The sequence below is a fragment of the Pteronotus mesoamericanus genome, unplaced genomic scaffold (genome assembly GCF_021234165.1).
Source record: "Pteronotus mesoamericanus isolate MK-2021 breed Mesoamerican mustached bat unplaced genomic scaffold, CSHL_Meso_final contig_94, whole genome shotgun sequence".
NCBI lineage: Eukaryota > Metazoa > Chordata > Mammalia > Chiroptera > Mormoopidae > Pteronotus > Pteronotus mesoamericanus.
In genome coordinates this window covers 46964240-46990238 of record NW_026555285.1, presented here as the reverse complement: position 1 = coordinate 46990238, position 25999 = coordinate 46964240, and the positions used below count along the sequence as shown (strand labels likewise).

At 43.8% G+C, this 25999-nt stretch overlaps 1 protein-coding gene across 1 annotated transcript; it reads right to left on the bottom strand.

Moving 5' to 3' along the window:
• On the bottom strand, positions 1–25882 carry MRPS31 (mitochondrial ribosomal protein S31). Its single transcript, XM_054586510.1, has 7 exons — positions 25662–25882; positions 23276–23560; positions 16256–16414; positions 14145–14285; positions 9341–9414; positions 6196–6339; positions 1–300 (listed from the first exon to the last, which is right to left on the bottom strand). The coding sequence occupies exons 1-7, from the start codon at positions 25784–25786 to the stop codon at positions 71–73; spliced, it is 1158 nt and encodes a 385-aa protein (XP_054442485.1). The 5' UTR covers positions 25787–25882; the 3' UTR covers positions 1–70.
• Between the last annotated feature and the right edge of the window lie 117 nt (positions 25883–25999).

The following is a 25999-nucleotide window of genomic DNA, read 5'->3' as shown; positions in this document are numbered from 1 at the left end:
TAAACTTCTAGTAAAAGTATTTTATTTAGTTAACATCTCCAACAGCTTGAAATAAAAATTTCCATGGTCTTCAATTGAACTGTATGTCACTTTCTTTTAGAATATCCTTTTTTTCATTAAAATAATTTTTAAACCACTCAATATGTTCCACTTTCTGTTTAACACTCAGATGTGGGTTTTTGGAAAGCCCACAGGTCACCAGCTCCATGAAGTGGCGAATTGGTCCTTGTTTTGGAAAATCTTCCAGGTATTTATCTAGAAATATATGTTCATGAAATTCTGAACCATCATCATCAAAACCTAAAAAATGTGAGACAAAATAAGTTATAATTTTGAATGTAAAACCTACATCATATAAAATTAACATTAATATAATATAGTATTATAGTTAAAGGCATGAATTTTGAAGTTGGACCCTACGTTCGCCCACCAATTTAATAACTGCATGACTGGGCAATTTAATTAACTTCTTTGAACATCAGCTTCCTCAGGCATAAAATCAAGGTTAAAACAGCATCTTTTTCATGGGTTTTTTGTAAAGATTAAATAGACACAAAGCTAAAAAAGTTCCTTTACAGTGCTCAGCATAGTACAAATGTTCAAAGTGTAGCAGCAATTACTGCTAATAAATATTTTAATGTCTAAAACAACCACTAAGGAAACTATGCAAACTATACTTAAAAATACATAAATGAAACAGAATGGAGTCCTAAAATATGTTCTAGCAGCCCACAGGAAGCCAAGAAAAAGAGGAATGAGAAATAGAAAAAATGAACAGAAAATGAATAATGAAATTGGAGACTTAAGTCCTAACAAATCGATAGTTACTTTAAAATACACCAATCAAAAGACAGAGGTTGGCAAAGTAGATATCTGCTATCTACAAGAAACTCACTTCAACAGGTAAGTTGAAAGTAAAAGGATGGAGAAGGATGTCTCTTGCTAACATTAATTTTTAAAAAAAGAAAGTGCAAGTAGCTATATTAATATCAGATAAAGTAGACTTTAGAGCAAAAAAATTATTTTGGCGAAAGAGGAACATTACATATTAAAAGGATAAATCCACCAAGAAGAGATAACACCTGAATTATGCACATACCAAACAATAAGGCTTCCAGATATGTGAAAGAAAAAATCATGGAAATGAAGAAATTAAAAAATCTACAATTTATAGCTGGGTATTTCAATATCCTCCTGTTAGCAATTGAGAAAACCAACCAGTAGAAAATTTGCAAAGATATAGAAGAACTGAAGAACCACCAGGACGACACTGCTGTCTACAGAACACTCTACCAAACGATGCAGAACAGAGATTCTTTTCAAGTAGCTATGAAACATTCACCTAGTAAACCATATCCAGGATCACTAAACAACTTCAACACATCTAACATAATGGAATATATAGTATGTACTCTGATCATAATGGAATCAAACTAAAAGTAACAGAAAGACAACAGGAAAATCTTCAAACAGTTGGAAATTAATATACTTTTAAACAATTCATGGATCATAGAGGAAGTCTCAAAGGAAATTTTAAAAAATATACAACTGAATGAAAATGGAAACACAACTCATCAAACTGCGTGGGACGTAGCAAAGACAGGGCTGAGCGCACACACATGGTACTACGCACACACAGAAGAGGAGGGAACATCTCAAACAAAGAATCTGAGCTCCCACCTCAAGAACCTACAAAAAGGGCAAGACAATCCCAAAGCAAGCAAAAGGAAGGAAATAACAAATAAATGATATCAGGAATCAACAAAATTGAAAACAGGAAAATAGAGAAATCAATGAAATCAATACCTGCTTCTTTTAAAAATCAGTAACATTGATAAATCTCTATCAAGTCCTATAAAGAAGAAAGCAGAGAAAGCACCAACCACCAATATTAGGAATGAAAAAGGGTTATTATTATAAATTCTGATATCATTAGAGGAATAGTAAAGGAACACCATAAACAACTTTACACTCACAAATTCAACAATCTGAGAAATAAAGAACAACTGAAAATAAAATCCATTAAACAAAACCACCCTCCAAAAAAAATAGATAATACAGTTTTATAATTACTAAAGAAAAGGAATGTGTAATTTAAAAGCTCTCACAAAAGGACTCCATAAGTCCAGATAACTTCACTTGAGAATTTTATCAAACATGTAAAGAAAAATTGACACCAATTTTACATAATCTCTTCCGCAAACTAAAAGGGACACTTCCTAAGTCACTCTGTTAAGCCAGTATTACCTTGTTATCAAAAACAAAGACATGACAAAAAAAAGAAAGAAAGAAAGAAGAGAGGAAAGGAGAGAAAACAATTTAAACCAATATCTCTCATTAATTTAGAGGCAAAAACTTTTTTTTTTAAATTAGCAAACAAACCCAACACCATATAAAAAGACATACGCCAAGATCAAGTGGGATTTATTTCACATGTGTAATTGTGGCTGGATATTTGAAAATCCATGTAGTCTACCACATAAACAGGTTAAAGAAAACTCACATGACCCAATAGTCACTTTGATAAGAACCCTCCCCTCACTTCCCTCGCCACGTGGGCGCTGGGTCATCTCGCGTCACCAGAAGGGTGAGGACCGTACCAGAAGATGGTAGAGACAGACAGACCACATTGGCACAACTTTCATTACAGTATACTGTTACCACTGTTCTATTTTATTATTAGTTATTGCTGTTAATCTCTTATTATGCCTCATTTATAAGTTAAACTTTATCACAGATATGCATGTGTGGGTAAAAATATAGTATATACGGGTTCAGTACTATCTGCGGTTTCTGGCATCAACTGGGGGGGGTCTTGGAATATACCCCCCACAGAGAAGTGGGGACTATTGTACCATTGAAATTAGGAGCAGGGAGGAGGGACAAAAAAGGGAAGATTAATTAAAACTGGTTTAGGGAATAGTTCACTCTCCCACGTCCCATGCCCACCCGCACCGCAGGATGACGCTGCCATGATTCCCAAAGAAGATGGGCACTGTACTTTCTGGAGAAATTAAAGTGGAAAAAGAGCTAAGTCACTGAGTTGATCAGAGAGCAACTATGTAGCAGTCTGTATCCTGATGGTGAGAAGCCCCTCCTCCCAGGCCGCTGCAGGCAGGGCGGTGGGGGGGAGGGGGGCAGGGGGTGCCCCTGCACGGCACTGAGAACCAGAGAGGCTCAAGGAGAACCCACAGACAGGGAGCCCTGAGGCTCTCCACGCTGGCTCCTTCCCAGCCCCCCGGAAAGGGAAGCTGCCAGCTGACAAGCCCCACCCAGGCGCACACACCCGGTAAGAGGCTTTCTATGCCTTCCTCTAAAGTGGGGCAAAAATCCAAGGAACAGCAGACATTGTAGGAAAGCCCCTGATGGAAGTGACAAACATCTTGGTGGAAGTGTGGTTAACATACGTGAGTGAATTTTCTTGTCCACTGACGCCTCTAACTGACTTACTCTCAGGGAGGATCGCCAAACACCCTTAATTTGGTAGACTGTATCTATGTATGAATTTGGTAGACTGTATCTATGTATGGCTAACAGATATTTAAGAGCAATTCAGTGAACTAGGTAATAGCAAAAACATGATTACATTTAATTAAAGTCAAAGTCAAAGCTAAAATAAAAATGGTTTTCTTATCAATGCAACATACAACACTATAATATCTAATGGGGAACAATTCCACCCAACAGCTTTTGTACATCTCCATGCTGGCAAAGCACCCTACAAGGGACAAACCATTTCTTAAAACCAAAACTTAAACAAAACAAAAACCTACTTTGGATTAGAAAAATAACTTACACATTTTAAGTGGCAAAACAACAAATTATATTTTTACATGAGAAAACACAACACTGGGAAGTAAATTATAAAACAGGACATGTCATTTGTCATTTTCAGTGTTGTGTTCCAAGACGGACATGGCTAGCCCCTAAAAATAAAACATCTTTCCCCAAAAGCACCAAAGTAAATCCCATGAAGCTGATTTGTGGTAAAGAGAACATGACATTTTGTTAATCTCAAAACGAGAGCAGGAAACAGGAAGGACACTGCTGCCCCGTGGGCTGCGGGCGCTCAGGCGCGGCGCAGGCTCCAGCCCCGCTGTGCCGGGCGCTCGGGGAGGGGAGCAGAGTGCGCGGCCTCCAGCCCGCGCCGGCTTCTCCTTCAGGGGACAGCTCCCTCGGGAGCTGGAAGCGAGACGCCTCCCTTTCCCACCCTGGAGCATCAATTACACGAACAGTTATATGGACACTTGTTGCAGCTATCTTCACAACCTGACCAAAAAACACGGTTTTTTCCCTTTTTTAGAAATTAAACATTATCAACACCAGGTCACATTTAAGATAAAGTCCTTTGGAGTTTGGGAACTCAAAATTTTAATGAACTCAGCATTTTCCTGTTGATGGCACTGTACTGCCAAGCTCCACTTTCCTGTGACAGCAGCTGCTGGTCCTAGAAAGTACACGCTCTGCTTGCTAATGTCGGGAGATGCGGGGGTGCGACCGCACCAACAGGGCACCGCTGCGCGGCCGGTCCCCTCCCAACACCGCCCTGCGAACCGAGGTGATGGCAGTGATGACACTTTCCTTGCATGATCTCACGTGTTTCGAAGGACCCCCCCAAATCAGCCCTATCGTTACTCCCCGCGTTGCGCAGATGAGAGCGGCGTGGCTTGAGAGGTTAAGGTGCAAATCGCCTGGGAACCCGAACTGCTAACCACCACCTCCCTGCCTCTCCTTAGCCAAGCCACACGCTAGTCCGCCTCGGCGCTGGGGCCTAACACCTGTGTTTAACCATGAAGACGCAGAACACCCAGGATCCAGTAAATCATGACATGTTCCCTTCTATCACACGTTGTGATAGTTTTTCGCTACATTCACAATTCTATGTTCATAGAGGAGGGGAAAGAACTAACATTTATTCATACGTAAGTATTACATCCAAGAACTGTGCTCAGCAACTCAATGACTTTATCTTACTTAATTCTTCTATTCTTCCAATGAGGTACCTTTAATTTTACAGATGAAGAAACCAAGGTTCAAAAGGTTAAATAACTTCCTCAAAGGCAACTGGCTAACAAGCGACAGAACTGGGGTCTGTACTCAGGTTTGCACAACTACGAGTCTGCTTTTTCCTTTTCTTTTTGTTTTACTTCACCCTGATACTTCACAGGGTGCAGAAACCATAACGCTTTAAGAAATATACATGTTGTGTAACAGCTTAAACACAGTATGCTGTATTACTGCGTATACCATAAAACATACAAAACATAAGATTTTGCTAAAGGATCTGTAAGTCTCTAAAGTTTTACACAACGTAATACTTTATGAAAATATAAAACTAAATATTTCTCATAGTTAAGCTTCCATTCTACTTGTTAATTCAAAAGAAATGAAAGATCATAAAAAATTAAAATATTACAGTGAAAGCATAAAACTACAAAGATTAAAGTATGGACTACATTTTCCCAAGAATTAATGAGGTGTTTGCAACTTCTAGCTAATCTTAACATAAAAGAAAATCAATCCCTTTTAATTGAAAATACACCTATAAAATTCAATGAAAGCGTTTACCTGATGACGACGTGGGCGCAATAAGAAATAAAGAGCACAGTAATAGTGCTTTCCTCTTGATTGAGGAGGAGATATCATCTCCAGAAAAATCTCCAGGGAAGTAGATAATATTTTATTACCAGTTCAAAGCATCTATGTACAGCCAAAGACTTCCAAAGAATTTCAAAGCCTCCTAACATTTTTACTTTGAGTGACTTTGAATACAAGAAACTTGCACCTCACCGATACGGTGGTTTTATAAATAAAAGATAGCAGCATAAGACTGAGAGCTGTAATGGTCTCCAAAATTAAAGTGTAATCTCATACCAGCAGGGTGTGTCAGAGCTACCAGGCAGCCCCCTGCCACAGCCAGAAGACGGTCCCCCAGCACTCAAGGCACAGAAACCCATGGTGCATTTCGGCCGCGTAATTTTACGTCCTCATTTTCCTTACCAAACGCCTAGAATTAAGTGAAATTCTTACATTCTTTTCAGAAATACTGTCAAATTTCTTTTAGGACGTCACAAAGATAGTTCCAGAACGTCTGACATTCATGTAAATATCTAGGCTCCGTAACCAAATGTCTGAACATCTGCCAGATCCAGTCTCACTCAGGGAATTCCGCAAACCCCTGCAGGCGCGGCTCACCCGCTTCGTTGTCAATGGGGAACGCCCACAGTTTCCCCTCTTTCGTCCACTGGATCATCTCCTCAAAGCCATTCCGAAAGGGCTGTTCATTGACTGCCGCCAACTGCTTAGCAAATTCCACATCCCAGAGTGAGGGTGCTGCTTCTGTACAGGAAAGCATTTCAAAAAAAGCACAGGTCAATGTCGATATCCTTCTTTTTAAAAATGTTATAATCAGCTCTGAGTTGGTAATACATTCTCAGACCCTGAAGCTCCTAATTTAGTACTATACAATGAAAGGTCACTCTCTGAGAGCTAAAGCTGAAACATGCATGTAGGTGTGTGTGTGTGTGTGTGTGTATGTGTGGCATACAAAGACTGCGATTACAACCATTGCAGGCCTCGACTCCTACTACAACGCTAGGAAACCAACCCCTGAAGTCTCACTGCCTCCTCCACTGGAAAGGCAAAAAGAAACATGTATTTTGTTTAAAGATATTTTTATGAAAATAAATCTATTTTATACAACATGACTTTGATCTTTAAGATCCAATCTGTTTACCTTTATTTTTAGTCTGTTAAGTCACTAACGTACTACTAATAAAGACCAAAGAAAAAGTAACGTGATTATGATAATAGTGATAATACTACTAATGGATACTGAGTACTTACTCCGTGCTAAATGCCTTTGGTGCACTAGTTCATGCATCCTCACAACCAACTCTTACCGAGTAAGGTAGTATTAATAGTAGCTTATAAGCACCATCATATCATGTTTCAATCACTTGTTTTGGAAATTTAAGACATTTTTCAAGAATGAGTCATACTTGCACCAGTCACCACTGGTAGGAATGTGAAATGGTACGACCACTTTGGAAACTAGTTTGGAAGTTTCTTAAAAAGCGAAGAAATACATTTATCATGCAACCATTTTACTCCTAAAAGAAAACATATGTCCATACAAAGACAGATATATGCCCTGCGGGTGTGCTCTGTGGCTTAAGCGCCGGCCTGAGAACCGAAGGGACCCCAGTCCTATTCCTGATCGGGGCACATGTCTGGGTTACAGGTCAGGCCCCCTATAGGGGGTGCACAAGAAGCAACTGCACACCGCTGTTTCTCTCCCTCTCTTTCTCCCTCTCTCTCCCTCTCTCTAAAAATAAGTAAATAAAAATCTTTAAAAAAAAGGAAGAGACAGGTATATGACAGTTCACGTATGAACCACACACTGACTGCTGGATATTAAGTATGCTGGCCTCGAACATGTGACACAGAGAAAAGGTCACAGCAGGCTTATCAGCCACATTTACAGAGGAATCATGGCAGCGCGATGACTTCATTACCATGGCCACATCTTTTAAATTCATTCAGTGGACAGCGATCAACCTGCGTCTTTCCCACGATGATCGCCACCAGCATTATTATTCTTAGTGTTAATAATTAGTGACTGAAGGTTCACCGGGATCCAGGCACCGTGGCTGACACTTTAATTACACCACCTCATTTAACCCTGGAGACGTGGGTATTCGCCCGCTTTGTAGGTGGGGAAAGGGAGACTCGAGGAGCTCGGGGCGGCAGAATCCGAAGTTGAGGAACTCAGATGTCCAACACCAAACCTCTTTCCATTCAGCTACCTGGCCTCTCAGCCCCGCATCACTCCAGAGTAAGCAACAGGGTCTATGACTATAGCCTTTGCAGTACTGGTAAGAACTCAGGGAGGAGCACCACGTGGAAATCAGGGGACAGAAGAACTCATTTATTTGGTTAATAAGTAATTATTGAAAGCATTTAACTGGGAAAAAAACATTCTTTAGACTCATGCAAGTATAGCTTTATTAAAAGAGTACCTTTCTTCAAGTAAATTGACATAAATTTGTACATTACTTTCCTTATTAGAGTATAATTATTTTATACTGTTTTATAAGACACATACAACTTCATTACTGCCTTGCTAGCTAATTTCCGTTCTAGAAATAAGATTTCTGATTTTGAAAAAAGCAAGCTGGCTTTTGCAAAAACCCAAGTGCTTCTCCGGCTGCTCATTAGAGAGACAACAGCAGTTGCCCTGATAGCAAATTCTCTTTTTGAGGCAAACTGAATAGTCGCCACAGGGGACAGGGACCTGTCCCCATGCCTGTGCCTGTCCTGTTGGTCACACAGGACAGAATGCAGCCTGCACGACACAGGGCCCATTGTTCGTTCTCTTGGCATCACCTTCATTTAAATGAACAAACACTGACTGAATCAACGCCTTTCCTCTACGGATATATGTTTTTAGTTCAATTTGTTCAAAAAAGGACTTAAGATTTAACATAACTAATTCTTATTATCTGTAAGCCACTTGGCTGGGTGCTGGTGGGTATACAAAGATCAGTGAGACCTGGCTGCTAATATCATGAGTTTTTTTAATAAAATGATAGTTAAAATGAGTCACTGGAGGCTGGCCTACGAGCTTAAACATCAAATATAAAATTATTTCTACCAAGGACCAAAAAGCTAACTTACAATCTTTAGAAATGGAAGTCACTTGTAAGCTGGAGACCATTTGTATTAATTTATCACTAAATCAAATTTAATGCCAAGTAAGAGGATACTCTTATTTCTCATTTAATTAGACTTAAAATGGAAAATCTGAAGGACTTGACTTCTTGCCCAAAGAAGAAAGGAGACAGAATGGAGAAGAGACTGTGTGTTAAGAAAGAAAACACTGCAAGCCCACTGACCACATCTCCAGAATGCTCTTCTCCCCCTCGCCTGAGCAGCCACTGAGTCAGCACGTGACTTCTGTAACCGCTGCCTGTTCTTCCAGAGAGCGAGCCGCTGAGGGCCGGAGCCACAGCGGGCGGGAGCCGCGGCCCCGGTCCGAGCCAGCGCCCAGGTGCGCTGCCCAGAGCAGGCGGTCACTGACGTTCGCCCCCAAGGCAGCAGCCAGCCTGCTGCTGGGATCCACGCAGCTGGCGGCCGGCCCTGACCGCCCATCTCGAGGTCTGCAGCATCGCAGGAGCAGAACCTGGCCAAGACTGACAATGGCCACGCGTCCATCCCTAAGCAGGATGCCAGCCAACGACAGGAATACTGAAATCCCTGATTATTATGCAATCAAATAATCAGGATGTTTTTGAAAGATGGAATTTTTCTACATGGTATTGTTTTTTTATTAACGAACCTGTTTCAGGTACCTCTTGAGTAGCCTCCGTAAGATCGAAAATATTAAGTCTCTTCCCCTTGAATATATTTCTCCTAAAACCAAAAAAGAAAAAAAATAATTCATTTAATGACTACTTCTATTCACTGTCAATAAAAGTTGTTTGAGAGGAAAATTTTATATACAGTATACAAATGTAGGTATTAAAAATAATTCCTCTGACACCAGACATTTTAACTAAACTGCCACATCTTTAGGACTGATAATTAAAAACAGAAACAAATGCACTTAAATTTTTACAGCATAAGTCAACAAAGCAGTTAAAGCGGTCTCATTTCCAAAATACCTAACTGAAAAGATTAGCCTAATTTGCCGTAATTGTTATTTGCTCCATCTTATATTAATGCTTTAGAAAAGTCAATGTTGCCCTGGCTGGTGTGGCTCAGTGGACTGCGCGCCGGCCTGTGAACCAAAGGGTCGCTGGTTCAATTCCCAGCGCACATGCCTGGGCTGCAGGCTGGGTCCTCAGCTGGGGGTGTGCGAGAGGCAACCGAGAGAGAGGCAACCCAGGTTTCTCTCGTACATGGATGTTTCTCTGCCTCTCTTTCTCCCTCCCTTCCCCTCTCTCTGAAAGTAAATATGTAAAATCTTTTTTTAAAAAAAGGAAGAAAACTCAATGTTGTAGGACGCTATCAAAATATGCTACATTAGACGTTACTAGGAATGAATCCAGGACTTTCAGTCAAGATGACAAAGTAGGTAAACGCTGTGCTTGCTGCCCCCAGAGACCTCATCAAAGTTACAGCCACAGTACAAGAGCCGCCACCTCTGAGCCGCCTGAAGACTAAGAAAAGAGACTCCTATAACCAACGAAGTAAAGAAGCAGCCTCAGAGACACTGGGAGGAGGGGCGGAGACGTGAAACAACCGGCCCCACATCCAGTGCGCGTCGGTCACGCATCAGGAGGAACACCCCGATGCAGAGGGGTGCGGGGCGAAGGGCCCTGGCCCGGACCACCAGTGCCAGGAGGAGGAGTCCCCACAGCATCGGGCTGAAGAAATCACCGGGAGCCTGTCCAGGTGAGAGGAGGGCTTCTGGAGTCCCAGACATGCCCGCCACCCAGGCACGTGCCCTGACTGGGAACCAAACCAGAGACCCTTTGGTTCGCAGGCCGGCGCTCAGCCCGCTGAGCCACACCAGCCAGGGCCCAGAGTCACTCACGGGGGGGCTCACCGGCTTTGAGCTCCAGCGTTGGGGCAGCAACTCAAAGCACTGGGGACAAAGAGGGAAGAACTGAACTGCTGGCTTAAGGATGTCCGCTGGAGGGGCAGTTCACTCCAACACTAAACGTGCCTACGGGGGCCACTGCCCCTTTGCTGAGCCCGCCCCCAGCCCGGCCCGCGTGTGTAGGCTGGTGCCATACCTGAATCTCCATCAAATTCACTCTCCTGGGCTGGTCCCTGAGAACCCACCCCACACAACTTGCACATGGGGTAGAACCTGTCAGTGCCTGTTACTCACAAGCAGCTGGCCTCAGCCCTCAGTGTGGGCTTCCCTAAAGTCTCTGAAAGGCCCCCAACTAGCAGCAGCCAGCCTCAACGTACCCTGTACCCCTGGCGGAGCGAGCCCCAGCCCAGCACCGGCGGCAGCTGGCCTCTGGCCTCGGTGCACAGCACAGCCCCTCCCAGGTGCCTCCAAGCCCAACACAGGCAGCTGCCAAACACGCACTTTGCAGGTCCTACCCACTGGCCTCGGGGCTGGGCACAGGTAGCAGTGGGGCTGGGCACAGGTAGCAGCGGGCCTGGGCCCGCACCAGAGCCCCAGACCAACGCAGCTGGTGGCCGGCTTCAGACCACGCCAGGGCCCCACCTGGTTAGCTCCACAAATGACACACCCAAAGGGTAGACTCAGCAGGCCCCGGAGCCCTGCTGTAGCAAATCCCACTCCATGGGGCGGGCCCCCAAAGAGCTTGTCCACTGCAGTCACTCAGGGTCGGTCCCACGCAGCCCCTGACATGCCTGCCAGCAGCAGTCAAGGCTTAACTACAGCAGGGGGCACACAACCCACACAAGGAGCATTCAGAGCACCCGGCTCAGGTGACCAAGGAGACTGTGCCATCGGCCCCCACAGGACACCTGCTACACAAGGCCACCCCACAAAGACTGGGATATGGGGCAGTTCCACCTAATATATAGAAGCAAACACAGGAAGGCAGACACATGAGGAGGCAAAGACACAGAGGCCAAAGGAAAGAAGAGAGTGAAATTCCAGACAAAGAACTAAACAGAATGGAGGCGAGCAAACTACCAGATACTGAGTTTAAAACACTGGTTATAGGGGTGCTCAGTGAACTTAGGGGAAAAGTCAATAAACTCAGTGAGAACTTAAACAAAAAGATTGAAGCCATAAAAAAAAAGTCAGAAATGAAGAATACAAAAACTGAAATAGATACTACATTAGATGGAATCAACAGCAGATGAGATAAAGCAGAGGACTGAATCAGTGATTGGAAGATAGGGTAGCAGAAAACACCCAATCAGAACAGAATAAAGAAAAAAAGAATTTAAAAGATCAGGATAGTGTAAGTGACCTCTGGGACAACATCAAGCATAACAAGATTTGTATCATAGGGTTACCAGAGGAGGAGAGAGCGAGCCAGCGATTGAAAACCTATTTGAAGACATTAACGACCAACTTCCCTATCCTGGCAAAGGAAACAAACATACAACTCCAGGAAGTGCAGAGAATCCCCGACAAGATGAACCCAAAGAGGAGCACAGAAAAATTAATTAATTAATTAATCAAAAAGTTGTTAGAATCAATATTTGTCTTAGTTTAAAGGCAGAAAACACTGCATGTTTAATTACAAATTACAAACTATTACACAGATAAAGCAAAACATTCCCACTTACAAAGCAATTCTTTTGTAATTTTAAAATAATGATTAACTTCCTATACATAACTATTTTTAACTACTGAAATTGATGCCAGAGAGTTAATAGGTAACTTTTCCTTGTATATTTTAATCAACTGCTTTACGCTTCAATTCACATTCATACTTGAGTACATTTACTGGCAGATTAAAACCAGTTTATAAAGGGAGTGTTAGCTTTTAAGATAATTCTGAATTATTTTCTGGATCAAATTACGTATTTCTAGTCCATTAAACTGGCAAATGCAATTGCCACGTTAAAACTGGACAAGGCGCCCCCCCCCACCACACATCCCCGCAGCAGGCTGCTTCCCAGGGGAGCGTGCAGAGCGCGGACGCTCCAGGGCCGCGTGGTGCCTTGCACCCCTCTCCCCGCCCCGCGGTCCCTCAGCTTCAAGCCCAGCGAACAGGGAGGTGGGCTGAAGGGACTCACAGTCAAGAGGGAAGAATGCAGCGAAGTATGGAATTTAAAAGCCCAATGAACTGAAGAGGAAGGGAAGGAAACGCACACTCGCTGTGTGTCTGCTCACATAGTTTACAGAAAGACGCTTCAGCCAGGCTTCACGTTCAGCATCTTGTAGGTGGGGAAGCAGGCTGGTGGGGCTCTGAAAGTCCCCAGTCACAGAATGAGTCAGCGGCACAGGGCCACAGCTCCGAGGCAGGCCGGCGTGACTGCAGGGCCAGTGCCTGTGACTCACGCCTCTCCACGCCACCTGGAAAGCACCAGTGCAGGCCTGGCCGGCCTCAGGCTGTCCCAGGTCAGAGCAGGTGAACAGCTTGGCGTCTCACCGCTGCTTCCCCTTACTCTCAAGTCCATGGGTCGTCTTTTTAACAAAGCCCTTCCATGCACATACACCCTTGCCTACCTTTTTAGCTTCTGCCTTGCTGCCTTCTCATTTTTAATGATAGCTAATACCATTAAAAATCAAATGATGACATACCATTCTGTTGTAGTTACATGGAATCACCTCAAACTCTGATTCAAAGAAGATTCAACTTAAATATTCTTCAGGAACCTTAAGTAAACCTCTAATACACATTCTACTTTATTCCATCATATGCCACAGCTATAAAATCACTTTAAATTCATAATCCAAACAGTCTTCTGAAGTCACCGCAACCCCCTGAACTCCCTTTGTGAACCTCTGACCATCTCTTCCCGTCTCCCTGTACCAATAGGGAAGGTACTACCTGGAAGAGCTAACAAAGGGCTGAGGTTACACTTAAAAATCCATAAAATATAAATCAAAAACATTCCATTTGTGAGCACATCTGCTACAGAGTTGAGTCCGTTTTTGTCAGACCATACTAAATATCTGCTTCCTTCCCCAACTACCACTTAAAGAATAGAAACGTTATGTAAACACAGACAGCTTTCTATTATAAAACATGTAAGGCAAGGCTTGGCACCTGTAAGAACTACAAATTGCTAAATTCAAATTGCAAAATTCAAATTGCCACAAATAAGCTCCACTTTAAGATATAATGGAGCCTTCTTTCTTCGATGGTGGGTTATTTCTCTAAGGTAGGAACAAAGATGATTATATGGAGAGATAAAAAGGGTCTAGGAACAGACATTGTTAGGCACATATCAGGATGAAAAATAATGCATCTCTCACGTCAGAATTCAGCCCGCTCTATTTACTGTACATCAGGAGACCTCTATTCCCCATGGGTAAAGGTAAGACAGAGCCCAGAATTTATAGCACAGAAATGTATAGGAACACTAAACTCAGAACATATCTCCCTCTCTAGGAAATAGTACACGGAGGGTAAGGAGACAGACATAAATGCATCCATGCTGCTCAGAGACCTACCAGCAATAAATGCACAGCAATAAAGTAACTCTACAATGAAACCAACAAAACCAAATGGACAGCACAGTTTCAATACCTTTTGCTAAGATCAACGGTCTTCTCCCGGTCAGCAAAACTGTCAGAACCTTCATCAAACTGAATCTGATGAACTGGTCTTGTACTGACTCTGACTGTGGAAGATCTGGCAACTTTCATATCCGATATTATGTTACTAAAACTGAAATAGGAAAAAGTCAAGTGTATTACAAATTTTAGCTATAGAATAGTAGAAAACGTGATGCATATAACATAGTTTTTATTTCACTTCTATGCAATAATACAAAAACTTATAATAAAAGATTATGTCACATATTAACTTTCAAATTCCACAGACCACTGAGATTTATGTTACCTGTCTTTTAAAGATGTTCTTCAGATGTGTTCATTTAAGACACAAAGTATCACTTACGTAAAACTGTCTAACATCTAGAGCAACTAACATACTATCAATATCTATATATGTAGCACTTAGAGTAAAAAAGGAAATTAAAGTTGAAATTTAGCCATATTTATTGCCTTGCACTTGTTCAAATATAAATAAAATGATTGCCCTGAACGACAGTCCAGTCTCCTGTGCTTTTTCTAACTTCCCGAGACAAATCCTGTACTAGCTCATCGAGAACTGCTAAATCAGACTCTTGCCAGAACAAAGCAACATCAGCCTCGCTGCTTTTAGCAGCAGGCAAGGTAACGTGGCGTGAAGCACTGAGAGATGAGGGGGCAAGTAGAAAGGTGTCAGCTAAAATTTAGTGAGAAGGGAGAAAAAGGGAACAGGCATGAAGATGATCCTATTGTGCATAAAGCCAGAAAATTATGTCACTGAAAAAAATTAACCTTCTCAGAGAAACTGTCTTATTCTGTTACTTATTTATTAATTTTTAATAACATTACTAAGTTAATCATTTCTTTTTCAGGGACCAGAAATTCTGTAACCTCTCAAAAGAAAACTTTAACCACTCAACTGGTCTTCTAAAAACTGTAATCTTATTTAAGACATGAGCTTTTCTAAGGACAATCAAATTGCTACTATTCCATTTATGAGACATATCTTATATCTTGCATATAAATGAATATGTTATATGTATGAGGTATGTCCGGAAAAAGTCCAGCCTTTATAAATATAGTGAGAATGGTTTGCACGACATGGATGTAACCTGGCAGCCAAGGAGAGGGGACTGGAATGTGCAAGTGTGAACAATGATGACTTCACTGCACTGTCAGTGGGGGCAGGAGACACTGTTAAGTCAGCATGTGTACTGGGTGGCCAACACATTCAAAATGACAGAGAGCAACGAATCTGCATCAAGTTTTGTGTTAAGCTTCAACATTCCTCTGCGGAAAATTATTCGGATGCTTCAGAAGGCTGCAGCTATGGAGACTGGCAGCTTCATCATGACAACATGCCCACTCATACATCACATCTCATGCAGAGTTTTTTGGTGAAACAACAAATCACCCAGGTGACTCTGTCCCCCTCATGCCCAGACCTGGCACATGTGACTTCTGGCTTTTCCTAAAACTAAAATCACCTTTGAAAGGGAAGAACGAACAACAAGCGCAGGTGAGGATGTGGAGAAAGGGGAACTCTCTTGCGGTGTGGGTGGGAATGCAGGCTGGTGCAGCCGCTGTGGAGAGCAGCAGGGGGACAGCTCAAAAACTTAAAAATCGATCTGCCTTTGGACCCAGTGATCCCACTTCTAGGAATACAGCCAAAGGAATCCAAAACACTAATTCGAAAGAGCATAAGCACCCTTACGTTCACTGCAGTGTTATTTATAATCACCAAGATACGGAAGCAGCCCAAGTGCCCATCAAGAGATGAGTGGATAAAGCAACTATGGGACATTCACACAATGGAATTCTAATCAGCCATAAAAAAGAATACCATGAGGCAGCTGATGGCGATTGGGAGAACTGTGTGAGGTCCCAAGGTGCACTCTGAAGGGGACTGAGGCATCACTGTCCTATGTACAATGTTTCTTGTATCTTGTGTCTTCGTCAGTAAATGTCTCTATTTTTCACACCACATGGCCGGATCCCTTCTGGACAGGCCTCGTATGACTCATCCGTTACCTGGAAACACCACGTTCCGAGACGGCAGCGCTGCCAACGTGCCCCGCTGCCAACGTGCCCCGCTGAGTCACTGACCTGACTCTGGGTCTCTCTCCGTCTCCCTGGGCCCGCGAGAGCGCCTCGTGCTGCCGGAGCTGCCGCAGCAGCTCAGACTTGGTCGCCTGCTTGTCAGAAGGGAAGGACTCTGCAACGGCAGAGGCAGCAGCCACCAACTCAGGGCTCAGTGACTCACTCCTGAAGAAGGAAATGAAAAACAGATGAGAAAAAAGAGGCACCACTTATCATGCCACTAGCTGAGTGGAAAGTAAAATGATATTTTTGGAGAAAAGTTTTTTGTTCAAAGAAGTATCTTCCAATTTCTGACAAAATCAAGAACTCTTAAATATTAGGTATCAGTTTCATATAAACTTAAATGTCAAAGGTTAAAGTTAAGGGATACTTTTTGAAGCACAATATTAATTCAGAAAAATACATTAAGGTGGACGAATAGGGATCCGCCCTAAAAATTATAAATTAGTGGGTTTTTAACTAGATGCCATTTTATTTATTTATATATGTATACACACACACACACACACATATATAAAAAAGAAGCAAATATAAAAGTGGCTAAACCTGTTCATAGAAGCTTTATTCACAATAACCTAAAGCTAGAAACAACCAAATATCTACCATCAGGATAAAACAAATTATGATATGTGTATATCTATACAATGGAATGTACTTAGCTCGCACCACAAAATGAATGAAACTGTACAAAGGACATTGGATACAAAAAAGAGTATGTACTGTATGATTCCATTTATATCAACTTCTAGAACAGGCAAAATTAATCTAAGGTAAAAAAAATCAGAACAGCGGTCACTACAGGATAGAAGTCGGGGCAGATGACAACGGAAAATGCTCTGCACCTTGAACTCTGTGCGGGTGACGTGGGAAGGTGCACTCGTTAAAATCCTATGACTAAGCTTTAAACACTCCAGCTGATCACCAAGCAGGAGACGGAGGGTGGGGGAGGCACCGAGGACAGAGGAGCTTGGGGTGCACTGCCGACCACTGCCGACCACTGCCGACCACTGCCGACCACTGCCAACCACTGCCGACCACTGCCGCTGGGTGGCGGGCACAGAGGTTCACTATCGGACTTTGCTTGCTTTAAATTTTCCCTAACAAAAAAGCACTGCTGTTCGGTTAATTAGGGTAAGTTAGTAGCAAAACATGCCAGACATAAAAATAAATTATTTGCATTTTTTAACTCACTGAGAATCTCAATGAAGGGGATCCAAATGAATGTTTTGCTAGACCTGGCTTTTTATATAGTTTGATCTGTTGTCTAATATGCAAGTCAAAGTTCCCAAATCCCTGAAGTTGCTGGGTCAAGATTTGAATTTGAAGGACTTTACTGAGTTATGGGAGATCTAAAATCGATTGGAATAGAAGAAAAATAAAATTAAAAGAGGATATATAACACTTAGATTTAAAGAAATGTGCTACTTTAACTGTTACCTGTGATAATAAGACTTAAATCTTATCTCAAATCACTGTGTTTCTTTCATAAACTATTGCGAAGTTTATTTTCACATTTAATATACAGGATCCAGCACAAATATTGTCCCTTTTTTTATTACAAAATCATAAGCATGTCATTCTGTAACATAACAATATCACACTCAAGCACACCACGTAACATTCTAGGTGAAATGTTCACATTAAAACTATAAATTATTACACCCGTATTATTAGCCTATCAGCCACGCTCAAGCAGGCCTTATTTCTGCCGGACCCTGCATATGTTTGATCAGAGTATATAAGGACTATAGATGAATATTCATTTTCCAGAACAATACGTTTTATGACGGTGGTGTTCGTTATATAATCCTAACTCTTGAGTTTATAATTTGAAATGTGTAATTGGCAAAAATTGTGTGAGAGCCTCTGTCATCAAAATACAGGGATATTTCTACATAGATTTTAACAAGTGATGAGAACTTTAAAAAATATCTCTTAACAATCTATTCCATTCTATAATGCAGACTCTTCCACGAGTACATACTTTTTCACTTAATACCCTTCGGTGCTTCTGAACCTCTATAAAATGAACTGTGTGGCATAAACAATTTCAGAAAAGGGACCCTGATGAAGTGAAAGATACCGTTTAGTGGGCACACACATTGGTGTAACTCTTGGCAGGCAATTTGGTATCATAAACCTAAAAAAAATATGAATCCTTTGACCGAACAATTCTAGTTCTGGCAGTATTTGTCTAAAGAAAAGAGATATGTGGCATCGGGATTACTGCACACTCCAAACTCAAGAACTGAGAAGTCTATGGACGAAAAAGGGGCCGCACACTAAACCTGACGAGCTCAGGGGAGGCCTGGGGGGGCCTCACACACTCAGAGACCAAAGGCACCACACAGGATGGTCTGAAATGAAACCTTCCCAACGGAAAGCAGCTCGCGGCGGGCGGTCACATCCTTGAGGAGTACCGTTCCCTAACAAAGGCCAGTCTTCACCTTAACTGAGCAGTGTCTGCTGTCTTTTTCCACCTAAGATAAGCTACCTGACAACGTACCTTTGGAATATCAAAGTAGTTTACTTTTTTCCCATATTCCTCATAGCACAAGCACAGCGAAAACCACACCCCCTGCCCCGTCATAATCACGTTAACTATTGTTAACTATCCTATACCCGCAAACGTAAAAGAAGCACGTACCTATTCGTTTTATTTTATCCAATACCAGAGAGTTCTCCACTTCGGTTTCTCCCGCCTCCCTAATCTATCACCAGTGAATTCCATGTAACCCCCTTATGTCTTCCCCTTTGATTATGACGGATAAAAGTGGTAAAACTGCCATTTTCTGGAGCATCTTCCCAATCCGTTGAGATTTGGTTCCTGGCAGCTGTCACCAGTTTGGATCAAACAGACTCACAGAACTCTTACCGGCTTGGACATTGCTTACGCTGACAAGTTCTATCACCTGTGCCTGACAGGCACGTCGCCTCTGAGCTACCTGCACAGGAAATGTTTCTCACTCCTAGCCCCCGACCCCCACCAGAGAGAGCGATGCTGACATTTAGAAAGGGCTTCTGATCAGAGACCAAACTCAGGACAGGGTTAGGAAAGCGAGGCGTAAAGCCGGGCGCCGCTGCCAACCCTCTGCTGAGATCTTGGATTTTCAGTGGTGCCTCGGACAAGCCTTTCAATTAGGCAACAGGACCTCGGAGAAACAGGGGCGTGGTCCCACCGCTGCTCAGAAACTGTGTCGCCGAGGACCCTGCTTCCCAAACTGCGCCCTGTGGCACCCCCAGCCCGACAGGAAAACCCCGTGCAGTCCCTGACGCGTGCACACTAACCTGCGCAGTGCACGCCCGCATTCCCTGCCAGGGCAGCGTAGCCTCGCGAAGGCGATTTTCTGGCGGTTGCTGTGACAAAAAACGAGCGCTCCTCACAAATCCACGCAGCACGGGAAAAGAGGCTGGAGGTGAGATCGGGGAAAGAAGGCTCCTGCAGTGTCCCGAGGAGAGCAGCTTCCGGAGCTGCGCACAGGACGGGGCTCCACGGTAAACTTTACCGCTGACGTAAAATTAAGGGGGTTCCCCTCCTGACTCCCCAGTGCCCCATCTCCACCCCTCCCGCCGTGGAAAAGGTCCAGCCTTGTCCTCAGCAGGGCCGGATGAAGGCCACTGCCCAGGGTGCCTGCGCCACACTACAGTCCAGCCGCGCGCCCGGCGGGCAGCCCCGCGGTGCTGCGGGACCAGGCCGTTCCCGGAGCCTGCGCGCGGAGGCCCGCGGCCATGGCCACGCGGGACTAGAGGGCGCGCGAGTGCATGGGGCAGGTGCAGGTTATCCAGGAGAGAGAGGGAGGGAGAGAAAGACACGGAAACGGGGAGAGAAACACACACACACACACACACACACACACACACACACACACACACACGGAGAGGGAGAGCTTTGTTCCCCTGGGATTACATTATCTTGGGCTAGGGACAGACCAGGTGCTTTTTCGAAATGACCAACTTCCCAGGCCTCTGTGGGCTTTGGACGGGTCCCCACCCCCTAGACTGGCAGGCCTCTGTGGCCCAGCCCCACCCCCTGCGCCCTGCAACAGTCCTGCCCTGGACACTCGGAGGGAGGAAGATTAACTCCCTCGGAGGCGCGCTGATTCCCAGGAGTATGAAGCTATGGCTTCCTGGTGAAGCAAACAGGCTCACGTTCTCCCTTTTATTAATAAGCTCAATGTCTAACTCCCTTTGTTTCCCTTTTCTCATCAATAATTAGCTAAATACCTATGGTAACAATGGTGGTCAGTCGGATTCCCAGGCTAGGTCATAAAGCCAGTACATATTCCTCCTCCCTCCCTTTCTCTCGGACATTCGCTCTGCAAAGCCAGGCACCAGGCCGGGAGAAAGCCCGGGCGCAGAGAGGCCACACGTGGGTGTTTCTGCTACCAGTGCCAGCCAAGGTCTCAGCCAAAAGGCCTCACCAACTCCCAGACCCACGAGAGAGCTAATTTCCAGGTGGTTCCAGGCTCTGGACCTGCCAAACCTTCCAACTGAAGCCCCGGACACAATGAAGAAAGCTCCACCTGGCTTTGTTCAAATTGCTGCCCTATGGAATCCATAGCGTAAACAATGTTTTTTTACGCCACTAAATTCTTGGGCAACTGGTGTGCAGCCATAGTAGCTATACCAATGGTGGTTCACTAAAGGATACAAATAAACAAAAAGCGGACCACGTCTGAAGCAATGACCACAGCGCACCCTACCCAAAGATGGGGATTAACCCAGCTGTGTGTGTCTGGAACCACCCGCCACGCATGCGGGCACGAATCATCAAAAGATCGATTTTTAAAAACAAATGCTCCTCATCCACCAGTCTCTTATGTAAGACCAAGCTTCCTCTTTGAATCTAGGACCACTGATGGCGGTTCCAAGATGTAGCACTTAAGTACACACCGCACACATAGTACTTTCCCCAATACTTCCAGTTTTGGTTTCTTTAGGTAGAAATATGGAGCAAGAACTTAAAAAAAGCTTACAAAGCAACCTGCGTGTAGAATTTGCCTAAACTATTATGCCCGTCTCATTCATACCTAATTGGAAAGCAATTTCAAAAATTACCTTAACTGAATCTTCGCATAGCATAACTCATTTTAACCATGTCTACACCAGTTAACTGAATTATATGACTATAATAAAAAGCACAATGGGTCATAAACAGGTCTGGGGGCTAATAAACAACTCAGTCTGGATGAGTATGTGTGTGTGCGCTATTCTACAATGTATATATTTTTATTTTGTTTCTAAGAGGAGGAGGAGGAGGAACCTATGATGTTTGAATAAGCTTATTCTCTACTACCCAATTATACTTTCCAGAGTACTTTTGATACAATGTGACACAATGTAGAAAATGAGATTCCATAAAAGTTCTGACAGCAATAACAAATTAAAATAACAAATGGGAATCTTAAAGCCATATACCTTATCACTTAAATCAATGAGGTCATTCATGTAAGACACTATTTATCACAACCATAAAATATTGCCATTGAAGCTACACCACAAACATTAAAATATCACTGACTGCACTTATAATGAGTGAAATATAATACTCTTGACAAGCACAAGTAATTACAATATTTTGAGGACACCACATAAGCTCAGAGCACTGAAAATTACTGGTCAAAGAAAGCCACATAAAGCATTTGTAAACATGCTAAAATTCCATGGTAGGTGGAATTTCTTAATGGAAATTTCATAACAAGCCCTTTTGAAACATGAAGCTACCTGCAAATCGGGATGTAAATGAATTGTTAATTAATAACTTAAAGAGACAATTAAATGGTAGTTAATAATACTGATAAATATGTAAGAGAATGTGTGAAATCTATAGGTATACAGATATCTTCTTCTTATTTAATTATAGAACAGTAACAGTATTTCTCAAGTAATTATTAGAATCTCTGTTTACAAACCGATACTTAGCCTCCATTAATTCAGTATATCCCATGTTCTCTAACTTAAAATTTTACTGTATATTTTTAAATGAAAAAATTCTGCCGGGATGTGCAGAGCTGTGATTCAAGTCTAGATCAGAATTACCACTGATCACCGCCCACCACCCCACACCTGCGCTGCCGAACGTCTCTGGGGTCCACGAGTTTGTCCAGCCTTCAGAAAATTCACTAAAAGAGTAGAACAACGGGCAAACTCCACAATGACAAAACGGATTCCTGAACAGTGGTCGTTACGTGATGTAAACCGCATAAACTGTATATAATCATATTACAATAACAACTGTTTTACTTTAAAAAGCGTCATTTTACAAAAGGCTTGAGCTTAGGTTTCACCTATTCAACTTCTAAATGCACTCAAGATGATCTGTTTGCAGATATTTAGTTTGTAGTTTTTCTAGAACAGTTTTCACGCCTCTATTTTACAGAGAAATGAGTATTTTACATAAATGCAACCTCGGAAACCTCGGATTCCATTTGATTCCCTGAGACACTGATAACAGCAAATCAAAGAGCGTTATCTATCGCTTATTCCTTTGGATGCTGTGCTAAGTCCTGGAAGAGAAAAATGAGGCACACAGGAAGAGAAGAATGAGGAAGAGAAAAATGATTTATCCTTCCTGCTCTAAAGAGGCATCCGTCCAGCAGGAAGGATAAATCAAACAAGTGGAAGATTGAGAAGGTTTGGGGTGTTTTTTTTTTTTCAAAAATGTTAATGACAATAGGAAAAAAAACAGAGATAAAGGTTTTAACAGACTAATTAGTATTCAGATGACACTGGATAGAGACTCAGACAGGAGAAATGGGATCCGGGACAGGCGGGTCAGGGAAAGCTTTTCAGAGCCGAGAGCTGCCGCAGGGTTCACAAGGCAGACAAATGCTGACGCACAGGATGACAATGTACTTATCAGGCTGAGACGAAAGTATAGAAGGTGCATGGAGGGAAGAGTAAGAGCTCTAATTTGAATTTGAAATAAAACTAAAGACTTTTTAAAATTTTTGTTTTCTAAAGAAAAAAACTGGACTTTCAAAAATTACCTTCAAAGAAGAACATTCAAATTGTAACTTAATTTACCTCTTCTTTGGGTCATCTTCCGCAGCTTTCTGAGGTCTGCCGACTGTAGCCTCCAGACGTTTAGGTAGTCTTCTGCCGGGGGGCTTTGTGGTCTGTACATTTACAGCACTTAACTCAACTTTCATGCCCTTAATGATGTTTAACAAGTCTTTTTTCGTATTCTCCTTGCTATTGTCTTGGCTCTCTGTCTCCTTGGAAATCTCCTGGGTTGGAATGGACTGCCCATCTTTCTTGCTATAGATCACGTTGTGAGTGCCAAAATATCTTTGGATGTTATTTTTTGTCCTGGAAAGATGTATAAAAGTAAAAAAGAGAAGAAAATGAAAAAATACAATGCAAAATAATACGGCAAAGACTCACAAAACTGTTTCTCTGTGTTTTTAAAATTTGTTAAATCAAGCCCGTCCCTTTTCTCTTATTTCTTTTTTTTTTTTTTTCCAATTGAGGTATGGCCCTGGCTCGTGTGGCTTAGTAGGCTGGGCATTGTCCTGAGGACTGAAAAGTCACCAGTTCGATTCCCAGTCAGGGCACATGCCTGGGTTGCCGGCCAGGTCCCCAGTTGCAGGAGTGCAGGAGGAACCTGATCAATGTTTCTCTTGCACATCAATGTTTCTCTCTCTCTCCTTCTCCGTCCCTTCCCCTCTCTCTAAAAAATAAATACAATTAAAAAAATAAACAAACAAAACTTAGATTCCAGAGATTATTAGTTGGAAGGTTTGAAATGGGGTCCAAAGATCTGCACTTAACCCAGACCCCAGGTGATTCTGATGAAATGATCTCAAGACCCTGCCTCAGACCACGGGTTAAATAAATACTCTATCAAGTTCTCAAAGCTCGCAAATGGCAGTGCCAGGTTAGGGGCCTTTCATGAAAAAGAAAATGGCAAATTTCCAAAAATGCTGAAACAGACTATTTGGGCTGCTTATAAAAATGTCAGAGGCAAAGTCATCAGACTCTCAAAAACTAGAATGAAAAACCCATTGCATAAGTACTATCCTCATAGTCAGTACAAAGGACCCACGTTATAATATACAACATATGGTATTACTCAACTTAGGAAAGTGCTCTAATTATTTCCTCCCATGTGAAAGTTAAGTTAAAGGTATCACGGAAAGGTGGCGATCGAGGGAGCGAGGTTCATGTATAACCCATATTTCTATGTTTCCTCCCAAGACCAAGCTATAGCACCATGGACAGTGTATTTACGCAGGAAAATAGTGGCTAGGAAGTAACTCCCTCGCACTAAAATGAGAAAATCCCAGCTCCAACCTCCCACCTGGGCGTCGCATCAACACTTCGAATGCAACACATCCAAGGCCACACTGAAGAGCTCCCCTCTCACACAGACTTCCCATTTTCCCGTCTTCTGTAGTCAAGGAGCCTCTTCCCATAAACAGATATGTTTGCATTCTAAAAACTACTACACATCTTAAAAGCCTTCTCAAAGCCGCTCCTCCTGCTTCTGCTAACAGGAGGTACCCTAATCCTTCAAGGCGACCGCTGAAACCGTCGCTTTGACTACCCCACCCTCGTCTCCTGAGGTCGCCTCCCTTCCGTTCTCCCTGCGCAGCTCTGCTCCTCCCTCCAGCGACTTCTCACGCCCATTGCTACCAACCTGCCGCGGGGTCCTGCTTCTTTACCACGGTGGCCCCAAATCGCACCGCGTGGAAATGCATGCAGAACAATCAAGGTTTCACAATCGTAAGAATCAGAGAATAACTACTAAACAGCGAGTACACCACAACTCCTTTTCTTGCTTTGTTAACTCCAAGCCTTGGTCCGCCTTCGGATTCTTTGAGATTCCTCTCCCGAAAGGACACTCTGAACGTCTCCCGCAGCGGTTCGGTGCCCCGACGGGCTCACCCAGCACCTCGCTGTTAACCTAACCGCGCGTTCCGTGCCCCCTGCACTATCTCAGCTATTTATTACTCCACGCGAGCCGCCTCCCCGGGCTGACAGTGAGCTCCGCGAAGCAGGACTGACTGAGGCTGCCACTCTACCCGAGCACATGCGACAACAAACTAAAGAATAAACGGAGGCGGGAATGCGGGCATCACAATCTCGGGAAGCCAAAGAGAAAAAACAAAGCCTCGCCTCCGGAGCCCGGATGAAACGAGGGGCCAAGTGGCGGCGGGGACGAGGCGCGCCGCGCCGCCGGCAGAGCCCGGGGCAGCAGAGCAGGAAGGTCACCGCGGCCCTACGACCTTGGGCAAGTCCTTGTGTCTTTCTGGGACTTCCCTTTCCTCGGATTGGAAGCAATGGCTTCTAAGACCCCGCAGGCTGGAGCACCGGCCTCAGAAAGCCGGACAGTGGTCACTGAAGGAGCGGGAGGGGACCCGGGGGTGACCGGATGACCTGCGGGGCCGACAGCGGCGCAAGGCGGTACCTGACCGGTCCGTGCGGGGCACTGAGGAGCGCAGTCGCAGCCGCCGACGCCTCTGGGCCTCCGGGGCACAAAGGGAGGCGGGGGAGGGGGCGAAGCGGCAGGACCGCGGACACTCTGGGAAACATTGCCTAGAAACAGGGCGAACGGGACTAGCGTGTCACCCCTCAAACACGTCCCCCGCCTCTCTTCCGTGCCTCGGCGGACGCGTTCCTCCCCCTCCGTCTTCCGGCGGGCAACAGGGCCCGGGAACTGGGTTCCGGCCTCGGCCGCGCCCCGCCCTCCCGGCGACTCCAGTCCCAGACAGAGGGGGAGTGGACCGTGGACCACGTGCTGCGAGG

Coding starts and splice junctions, on each gene's coding strand:
- MRPS31 (XM_054586510.1), bottom strand. CDS start 25,786: ATGTTTCCCAGAGTGTCCGCGGTCCTGCCGCTTCGCCCCCTCCCCCGC. Junction 23,561..25,661: donor GCCCCGCACGGACCGGTCAG/GTACCGCCTTGC, acceptor ACATCTTTCCAG/GACAAAAAATAACATCCAAA. Junction 9,415..14,144: donor ACCGTTGATCTTAGCAAAAG/GTATTGAAACTG, acceptor TTTTGGTTTTAG/GAGAAATATATTCAAGGGGA.